This window comes from Mustelus asterias, chromosome 15 (genome assembly GCF_964213995.1).
Source record: "Mustelus asterias chromosome 15, sMusAst1.hap1.1, whole genome shotgun sequence".
Taxonomy (NCBI): Eukaryota; Metazoa; Chordata; class Chondrichthyes; order Carcharhiniformes; family Triakidae; genus Mustelus; species Mustelus asterias.
Window position 1 is genome coordinate 10,296,690 of NC_135815.1, and position 10,413 is coordinate 10,307,102.

Here is a 10,413-nt window from a genome sequence, read left to right on the forward strand (position 1 = left end):
TTATTCCTCTCTGGCCACAGGGTAGGTGCCAGAGGATTGCAGGACAGCTAATGTGGTTCTACTTTTCAAGAAGGGTGTTAGAGGTAAACCAGGGAATTACAGACCAGTGAGTCTCATATCAGTGGTAGGGAAACTATTGGAGAAAATTCTGAAGGCAAGAATTAATCTCCACTTGGAGAGGCAAGGTTTAATCGGGGATAGTCAGCATGGCTTTGTCAGAGGGAGGTCATGCCTAACAAATTTGATTGAATTTTTTGGAGGTTATAGACGTGAAGATGAGGAGGGCAGTGCTGCTGACCTAGTTTATGTTGATTTTAACAAAGCTTTAGACAAGGTCCTACATGAGAGACTGATAAAGAAGGTAAAAGCACACGGAATCCAGGGTAACTTGGCAAATTGTTTCCAAAACTGGCTCAGTGTGAGGAGACAGAGGGTGGTGGTAGAAAGCTGTTTGTGTGACTGGAGGCCAGTGTCATATCACAGGAATCAGTGCCAAGACCCATCTTGTTTGTGATGTATATAAATGATATAGATTAGAATGGAGGGAGGGGAAGGACGATAAGTAAATTTTAACTCGGCCAATTTTTCTGTCATCCACAAACATACTAATCAGACCACCTACATTTTCCACAAGGTTGTTTATATATTGCAAACAGCAGAAGTCCCAGCACTAACAGGATTCTTTCCTCTGCTTTATCCATTTTCTTTCGGATATCTTGCCGTTCATTAATGTGAACTGCAATGATTTGTGCCAGGGAGCTGAGACCGTCATCCACAACCTTAGTCACAATGCCAGCCATCCTCTCCATGCCTACAACATAACCGTCACTGTGAACAAAGCCCCAGCCCGGCTGCCTCTGATCGCCTTGATCAAACGAGGGTTTTCTTAACTTCGTTCAGCTCCTCTTCACTTAAACTTAACCAAGATCTTTCAGGAACATAGCAAGGAATATACACTCCAATTAGATAATCATGGGTTGCGTTCAGGATAAGTAAAAGGAATAAAAAATGAGTAGCGTCAATGCTCACTAAAACGCAGCCGTTCCCACACTTCCATCACGTGATCCTGGGAGCTGCACTGTTTAAAGTACAATGCTGTATTGGCAGTATAGAACTTCAGTACATCCTGAAGAGATGACATGAATACAATTTTAAATTTATTGAAGATGATTGTAGGTTTAAAAAAAAAATCAATAAAGTAGGTTGACTGGCTGCCTTATTTGTGAGCTTTGGTGTTGCATTATCAGAGCTGAAATGGTAGTTCCAGACTGAGTCTGTTCAGTATGGATTAGCCACTGATGTGCCTTCATGTCGAGAGGAGAAACTGCCAGTTGATTTCTAAGCAAGAGTTCCTGCTTTCTTCAGTGCGAAGTTGGCCTTTCAGTGAACAGAATGTGAGAGCCTGTAGTTACATTATTGATGTTTCAGAATGCACATTCATTGCAACTGGTTATTCTTGCAGCTTCGACACTGCGTTGAAAGCCTCCAGAAGTGGGGTGAGATGCCCAGACCCACCCTAGGACAAACACCAGAGAGACCTGGGTAGGAAAACCATACTACCGGCAATTAGATACTGCTGTTTAAAAACATGAAGTTACCTCACTAGCCCGAATGGTAAAGGTAGTGAGTAGCAGAATGCAGTCTGTGCAGAGTTATCTGATGTATGGGTTGGCAGTGTGGGTGCTACAGTTGGCGTCAGTAACCATAGCTTAGGAGGAGTAAGTCTTCCAAGATTTTGCTGTGCCTTATGTTATCCTTGTCTCCTCTGTAGGGTGTTCAGTAAAATCATACCTGGTTACATGTTAGTCATGGTATTTTTTAAAAATGACATCTCTTGACCTATTAATGCATGGACAATCTCAGGATTGAGTCCTGGTTAGTGTAGGGCTAGTTAACCTCTCTCAGCTTTGGGCTCCTCACAATTGACTTTGGTTTTACCTGGCTCTAGATGGTGGATTCTTCATATCTGAATCGGAAGGTTGTGAGTTGAAGTCCCACTCCAGAGACTTGAGCACAAAATTCCAGGCTGACTCTCCCAGTGCTCTTGAGGGAGTGCTCTCCTATCAGAGGTGCCACCATTTGCATGAGATGTTAGGGCGAGGGCTCACCTGCTCCCTCTGGTGGATGTAAAAGATCCCACTGGACTCTTTTGAAGAAACAGAAGAGTTCTCCCAGCTGTCATGGTCAAGATTTATCCCCTAATCAACATCAGAGAACAGATTGTCTTGGTTATTATTATATAGCTGTGGGAGCTTGCTGTGCACAAATTGGCTGCTGCGTTTCCTATGTTACAACAGAGACTACACTTCAAAAAGTACTTTGACTATCAAGGGTTTTGCAGTGTCCTAGATTTGTGAAAGATGGAATCATAGAATCTCTAGGCTGTTCAGCCCATCGAGTCTGCACCGACCACAATCGCACCCAGGCCCTATTCCCGTAACCCCATATATTTACCCTGCCAATCCCATGACAAGGGGCAATTTGGCATGCCCAATGCACCTAACCAGCATGGCTTTCGGACTGTGGGAGGAAACCGGAGCACCCGGAGGAAACCCACACAGACATGGGGAGAACGTGCAAACTCCACACAGACAGTGACCGAGGCTGGAATCAAACCCGGGTCCCTGGTGTTGTGAGGGAGCAGTGCCGGAGTAGCACTGTGCCACCCCTGAATGCATCACCGTCGCAGATAGGATGCTATATAAATTCAAGTCTTTTTATCCTGGTGTAATATAACCATTTCTAATCACCATGCTGGAACATGCAACCTCTAGAGGTTGGACCTGGAAGACACTCACTACAGAGTCTGCTGGCATGTGCTGGTCTTGGGGTGAGAGCAAGCTGGGCAAGGTCTGTGCTGCTGCTGGAACTGTAGTCCCAGACAGGCCACTGTGTCCTTACAGAAAGAGGAAAACAAGATTGGGGTGGAAAAACGGAAACATGTTATCATAGGAAGCACGTAATAGATGTTTATTCTCATGCACAAGTGGACAATGGGGTAAATGTATTGATCATTAAATTAATAATGGAGGAATTGTAGTATTAAATTAATGGGGAAGATATTGAATGTTAATTTAACAGGACAAGTGTATTTGCTATTAAATTAATAATGGGAAACCGTCATTGATGTTTAAAACGTTTTGTACTTGCTGCCATTCCATAGGTCTGATCGTTCCAGTCTCTCAGGTTGTCTGTTGAAGGAACTTGTTTCTAACCTAATAAACCGACTGCGAATAGTCTATGATGAAGAGCTTAATCCCTCCCAGTATTTATTAGTTGAGGGGTAAGTATCATGTTTCAGAAATTGTTTGACTATTTCAGCGTTTTTTTTCCCGATGATGCATCGAGGTCTGTTCTCAACATGAGGTGGTAACAACATGAACATTGTGGAGTCCTAGAGCTGTAATGACTTAGCTGCTGCCAGTGCACAGTGCAGATAGGAACAGGAGTAGGCCATTCAGCCCCTCCTAAACTGTTTTGGCATTCAGTTAGTATCTTAATCCTGTTTACCCACCTTGATTTCATTCCTCTGTGATACTACTGCGCAATAAAAGTATTACCACCTTTAAAAAAATTTCAAATGCCACCCCACTCGACAGCTAAAATTCTCATCCTGGTTTCCAAATTCATTCACAGACTACCCGTAGTTCACATTCCTCCCCCACATCTGGTGGTACACTAAGGCAGATTTTTGTCTGTTCCCATAGTTAGTTATTCCTAGAACAGGGATGTCAGTCACCAGAGGCTTATAGCTTGAGGGGTGCCACTGGCATGCTGACACTCATCTCCAACTTTGTCCGCATTTGTGAAGACATCTTCCTTGGCCATCCAAGTCCTGGGGTGGGACTTGAACCTTCAGCTTCTGGCTCAGAGGCAACCCACTGTGTCACAAGAACTCCCTCCCCATGGCCTAGCACCTCATTAAATTTTATAACTTTCTCCATCCTGCCACGCTCCCAAGATCACTGCTTGCCTCCAAACTTGGGGCTTTCCATACCTCTGGTTTTAATTGCTCCACCATTGGTGGAGCCTAGACCGTAAGACCTGGCCTTCCCTTCCTAAACCTGTGGACTTCTTTCCTCCTTTAAGACACTCCTCAAAACCTACCTCCATGATTAAGTTTTTGGTTACCTGCCCTAATACCTCCTCCCATTGTTTGCTGTCGAACTTTGTTTGATAGAATATCTGTGATGTGTTCTGGGACGTTTTATTGCGTTAAAGGTTGCAATATGCCTTTAAGGGATATCAGGATGACATCACTAGAAGTCTGTCATGTGATCCATGCCTGGTTTTACTTTTGCTTTGAGCAGAGCACGCACACACTGCTCTGACACTTTCGAGCTTTATACCCAAGTATAACTGTTTTCATGTGCCTTGTCTTAATAAATGAGCCCATCACATGTTTACCCAATCCCTTACGGGCAAGTGGTGCCTTGTGTCATATACAAGAAATAAACCCAAGGTATCATAACATAACAAAGGCTATACAAATGAATGTTGTTGTTGCGTTCTTTCTGAGCTCTTCACACTGGATGTGAGGTGTCTACAATTCTGCAGTTCTATCTGAGGCTGCCTTTTCCCATTACAGGCAGCTTCACCTGGTAACTGAACTGCTGGCTAGCCACATGTGCACCTTGTATTGCCCGCGGGCCGTTTTGGAGGTGGTGTCATTACTGAGGAAAATGACCTCTCAGTGCCTGACTGTTTCGGAGCAGATCACGAGTGGTGCTGCATCTCGTCACCAACAGTGGCTGAACAAATCCCTGCGCTCACGGCAAAGGCAGAACTATCTTCGGATGTTGGACAGGTAAAGTTTTGATGTGAGGTATTTTATGTTTCGACAATGCTCGAGTTCCCCTGCCTATTGCTGTTTCAATCTTTTAATTCAAAAATACAAAAGTGACTTCTTTAAAAGTGGAGCTCTCTAAGCAGTTGTGTGTATTTATAACACAAGAATAGAATCCCTAGAATTAGCTACTGAGAATCTCGAGCAAGAGTGACCTGTCCTGTCAGTCTGCTCACCTATATGGGGGTGATTTGGTGCAGTTTGACATCCTGCATCAGGTCTCTCAAATCTCCACCTGCACAATTTACTACCCATTCTGGTTGTATCACAGCTTGGTATGGCTCCTGCTCTGCCCAAGACCGCAAGGAACTACAAAGGCTCGTGAACGTAGCCCAGTTCATCATGCAAACCAGCCTCCCACTCATTGACTCTGTCTACACTTCCCGCTGCCTCGGCAAAGCAGTCGGCATAATTAAGGATCCCACGCACCCCGGACATTCTCTCTTCCACCTTCGGCCCATTGCATTTGCACCAGTCAAAAACAACCACCTAACTATTCCAATCCCATTTTCCAGCACCTTGGCATTGCAAGTGCACATCTTCTCTATGAACGGTATGCTTTGTCTGTATAGCGCGCAAAAAAAAACTTTTCAGTGTATACTAATACATTTGACAATAATAAATCAAACCATGCACTGAAAGTTTGCACACGCGTGTGTGTGTGTCGCACGTGCATATACATTTGTGTGCAATCTTCAGCGAAAAAGAACAATTAAAAAAATTAAAGTTACCCAATAATACAAATCAAGGCATCGCTGAAATGGCAGTGGAAGTTTTGTGTATTTTTATTTCTATATAAATCTAATTGACAGGTAATTCTAATTGAGCACCTTTGAACTTGGCAAAGTAGACTGTATTTCCTTGTTGCCCGTATGAGTCCCAGGGGTATCATGGTAAGTTCTGAATGAATGTATTGTGTTGATGTATCCAATGGATTTGACTAGTCAGGATTGGAAACCATTGTCTTTTACAGTGTTCAGTATTTGCACCACGTTTTCAGTCTACTCATTCTCCTAATAACCGTGGAACTGCTGAATGCACAGACAATGAGTGATAAAGCTTCTTCTGAATGTCACTGCTACTTGAAGTAAGTACCGCAGCCTATAGGCCACTTGTAATGCCAACATTTAATGTAAAAATAATGTTGCTCTGGTCTCATCGCCAGTATTGTACTTTTAAACATTTCCCTCAATTCTGGACTTGCATCACAATGTCAAGTAAATTGGTTTCAGCCTGGTAATAATGATACTGTCACGGTGCACGGCAAGCGGCAGTACTCTGCCCAGCACAATACTGGACCAATCCAGTGGAAGTCCATGGTCACCAATGGCCACTCCGGGCTTGATACCTGAAGAAGGAGGGGGTCATGCTGCAGCCTAAAACATTGGGTACAACAGATTATTGTTGGGAAATCAAACAGCTGATTTTTGAAATACCATATTGATTTGTCTGTCTATATATATATCGGGACCACATCCAAACTTTGTCTGTCTAGGGCAGCAACATAGTGGTTAGCACTGCTGCCTCACAGCGCCAGGGACCCGGGTTCGACTCCAGCCTTGCGTGACTGTGTGGAGTTTTCACATTCTCCCCGTGTCTGTGTGGGTTTCCTCCCACACTCCAAAAGATATGCGGGTTAGGTGGATTGGCTAGTGTCAATTAGGGACACTAATTGCCCCTTAGTGTCAGGGGGACTAACTAGGGTAAATGCATGGGGATAGGGCCTGGGTGAGATTGTGGTTGGTGCAGACTCGGTGGGCCGAATGGCCGCCTTCGGCACTGTAGGGATTCTAAATATTGAACAGCAGCGCAGGCGTCAGGGCCTGTGTGGCTGACTCCTGCTCCTGTTTCTCATGATCGTATGTATCCCACCTCGCTCAGGAGGTGGCTTTCTCTCTTGAGCATTTGTGATTTGTGTCCCCGTCATAACAAATCCCAGGATAGTAGAATGATACAAAGAAAGAGGCCATTCAGCCCATCCTGTCTGTGCCAGCTATCTGAAAGAGCCATCCAATTTGTCTCATTGTATTGGAGGTGAAGGGGGTAAGTAGTTTGTTGGGAAATCTGGGAGATGCTAAAACACTTTCACAGTAACTTCATTGCAGTGTTAATGTAAGCCTACTTGTGACGAATAAATAAACTTTTAACTTGATACTGGTGGGGGTGGGGGGGAACCATTGACTATCCTTTAGTGATCTTGCCTTGCTCCACCCCAATCCTGAGGTGGGAAAGATAAGGAATCATATTCGCCTGTTAAATGTTAATTAAATGCCACTCTCCAAGGATGGCGGCTTTACAGCCAGAGTGAGGAGACTCTTGCAACAGGAGAACGTACTCACGTGATCTCTCTTCAAACTCGTAAACCAGAATATCTGTCACCTCTACTGACCAGTTGTTGGGGAATCGCTATTGGCGGCCATGCCTTCAGTTGCCTGGGCCCCAAACTCTGGAAATTTCCTTCCTAAATCCTTCCACCCATCTAATTCCCTTTCTTAAGGCCCTGATTAAAACCTACCTCTTTTGACCAACTTGTGGTTACCTACTTAATATCCTGTGTATTTTGGTGTCAAATTTTATTCCTGTGAAGCAACTTTGGGATGTTTTACCATGATAAAGGTGCTATATAAATGCACGTTGGTGTTGCTGCATGGAACCTCTTGCCTTTCTTATGATTCTTCCTCCCTCTGTTGGACCTTTTTTAAATGGGGGTTAGCTTAAATAGTAGGTGGACTTTTTGGTCGGCTTGGGCCAAAGGGCCTGTCTCTGCTGTGGGTTCCATGATTCTATCTGTTGTGTATCCGCTCCTTGACATAGCTCTGTCCCTCCATACTGATGCGACACGAATCATTCAGAGCGGGTACACTCTGGGAAGCACATGTCTTTAGGATACCTGCAACCCGGGGGCCACGTGTGGCCCACAAGATATTTTGTTGACCGCAGCCCGCACGCTGGGTTGCCACATCCCGCTGGTTTCCAACTACGTAGTTTTTTTTCCGCCTGGTATAACTGAATTGCTCTGCACATGAAGCAAGGGCAGGTGAAGTGAGATGTGTGCTGATTGCTCACAACATTGACTATGAGAGCCGTGCGTTCCCTCTGTGTCCAAAGTGTCAATATATCTTGTTTGTACTATTTGAAGTTATGTTAATTTTTAAATGATTAAGCGTATTCTATAATTTGCTATGAAATATTTAAATTGAAGCTTATTATTGTCACAAGTAGGCTTACATTAACATTGCAATGAAGTTGCTGTATTCGGCGTGTATTAAATGTATTTAATCTTATTCATGGGCTCATGGTTATTCAATAAGCCTGATTTCAATCTTGAGGCCTATTGTGATGAAGGAAGGCCACTCACTAGCCTAGGTAGCCCATCACTGCCCGAAGATGCCTCTAATACTGAGCAGAATTAATGAGCTTTCTCCATGCTTTGCTGACAAATTAATGATTTTCAAAAAAAATTCCTGTTGTGTGTATTTTCTTAAGTAAATCGGGCATTTCCATTTGCAGGTTTCTGAAGTCATTGTTGCAATACACAGAAAATATGGTGACATACACCAGCTCAGAGAAAAACAAATGGGACGAGAGCTGGGACCTGACTGAAAAAATGTTACTGAAAGTTAAGAACTTTTACAACAGATGGCATAAAGTGACAACAGACTGTGCAACGTGAATGTGGTGGGAGCATTTGATCTTGATCTAGAATGTATATATATGAGAGAGATAAATTATATATATTTTAATATAGTGTATATGCACACTTATAATTTTCTCATTCTGAAAGTTCTTGGTGGTAGTAGTTTTATGGGTGCAGGTATAACAGATGTATTTAGGAGCCTCAAGCAGTGATTATGCAATGTTTTATGATGGAGGGTGTCACAGTCATTCTCAATCCTGTCCGCTCGTGCACACCGGGAAGTGATCAGAAGGAAAGGCCCTGGACTGCCTTTCCGTCCCTAACCTAGTTGCCCTGATGCCCAGTGAGAATGACAAAGCTGCTGCCCGAGAGGAGCTGATGGAGCAGGGGTTGGACCCAGAACCCTCCTTATCTTTTCATCTTTATTCCCAGACTAGGTGATACCTTCATCCAACAGATTTTCCAGGGAAGCCCTGCAGCCACGGTCTCAATCATTGCAGTTTTATTTCTCCGCACCGAGGTCTTTCCCCATTCCACTCCTTCCTCTCCTGAAGGCGTTGTGTCCCAGCTGGGTACAAGTTCCACCAATGACCTTGGCCTTCAGGTACCATGTAATGATTAATAGTGGCCTATTCCGCTGCAGGAAGCATCACACTGCACAAACTCGCTATCCTGTTGGCGAAGCCAGATTCCAACCAGTATTGGATTCCCAAACATTGACGCCTCTTAATGAGTTTGTCAAAAACCCTGATCACTCGGTACAGGGTGGGATTCGAACTGGGAACACTTGATCAATATCACCTACAAAATACTTAAAGGGATAGACAGGGTAGATGAAGGTAAGATGTTTCCCTTAGTTAAGGAGTCTAGAATCGGGGAGCAGAATTGCAAAATAAGGACAAACCACTTGGGACCAAGGTGAGAAGCGATGTCTTTACTCAAAGGGCTGTGAATATTTGGAATTCTCTACCTCAAGGGGCTGTGGAAGCTTGGTCATTGAGTATGTTTAAAGCAGAGATTGATCGACTTCTGATTAACATTAAAGTAAAGGATTATGGGGATAGTGTGTGTAAAAGGAATTGAAGGGTCTGATCAGCCATGACTGTATTGAATGCTAGAGCAGGCTCGATGGGCTGAATAGCCTACTTCTGTCCCTATGTTCCTAACTCAGATACTGAGTAAACTTACTGACATCAGAGAGCCTTATAACTCAAACCTTAAAGGCACAAAAATACAAGTAAAAATTTGGAACAACAATGATGCACAGATGAAGAGTAATCTTTTTCTCTATTATTCATTCATGGGATGTGGGCATCACTGGCTGGACCAGCATTTATTGCCCTTGAGAAGGTGGTGGGGAGCTGCCTTCTAGAACCACTGCAGTCCATGTGGTGTAGGTACACCCACAGTGCTGTTAGGGTGAAAGTTCCAGAATTTTGACCCAGTGACGGTGATGGAAATGTGATATTTTTCCAAGTCAGAGTGGTGCGTGGCTGGAAGGGGAATCTAATCAAAGTTGAATAAAAAGTCAGATTAATACTTATTTTATGCCTATGGGGCATTTAACCCTTGCTGTCAGCTCCGACCTCCATTACTGTGCATGCGTGTGCATGTGTAAAGAATTTACAGTGTGGAAGAGAAAAATAATAAGAATAATGAAGAGACAGCACATAAATGTGACAAATTGAAATTAAATGTGTTTTCAGTTCAAGGTGAATCACATCAGTTCTGGGTAGTTCCAAAATTAAATGGACAACCTGTCAGGTTGGAGGTCAACATGGGGGCTGCTGTCTCCCTAATGCCCAAAACCATCTATAATCAAAAAATGAATCGTTTGCCATCAAAGCCAGCAGATATCATCCTGAGGGCCTACATTGTGGAAATCGCCTCTAAGAGGACACATCATAGTCAAAGGGGAGTGGGCAAACTG

At 43.8% G+C, this 10,413-nt stretch overlaps 1 protein-coding gene across 4 annotated transcripts in view; it reads left to right on the forward strand.

Moving 5' to 3' along the window:
* The window catches only part of LOC144504319 (endoplasmic reticulum membrane-associated RNA degradation protein-like), a 32,104-nt gene extending 22,335 nt beyond the window's left edge, over positions 1-9,769 (forward strand). For all 4 annotated transcript variants that reach the window (XM_078229471.1, XM_078229469.1, XM_078229472.1 and 1 more), the window contains 5 exons: positions 1,463-1,542; positions 3,164-3,283; positions 4,589-4,807; positions 5,820-5,933; positions 8,357-9,769. In XM_078229471.1, coding sequence (XP_078085597.1) covers positions 1,463-1,542; positions 3,164-3,283; positions 4,589-4,807; positions 5,820-5,933; positions 8,357-8,519 — 696 coding nt within the window. In that variant the 3' untranslated portion in view covers positions 8,520-9,769. The remainder of the gene's footprint in view (positions 1-1,462; positions 1,543-3,163; positions 3,284-4,588; positions 4,808-5,819; positions 5,934-8,356) is intronic.
* The last annotated feature ends 644 nt before the right edge of the window (positions 9,770-10,413 follow it).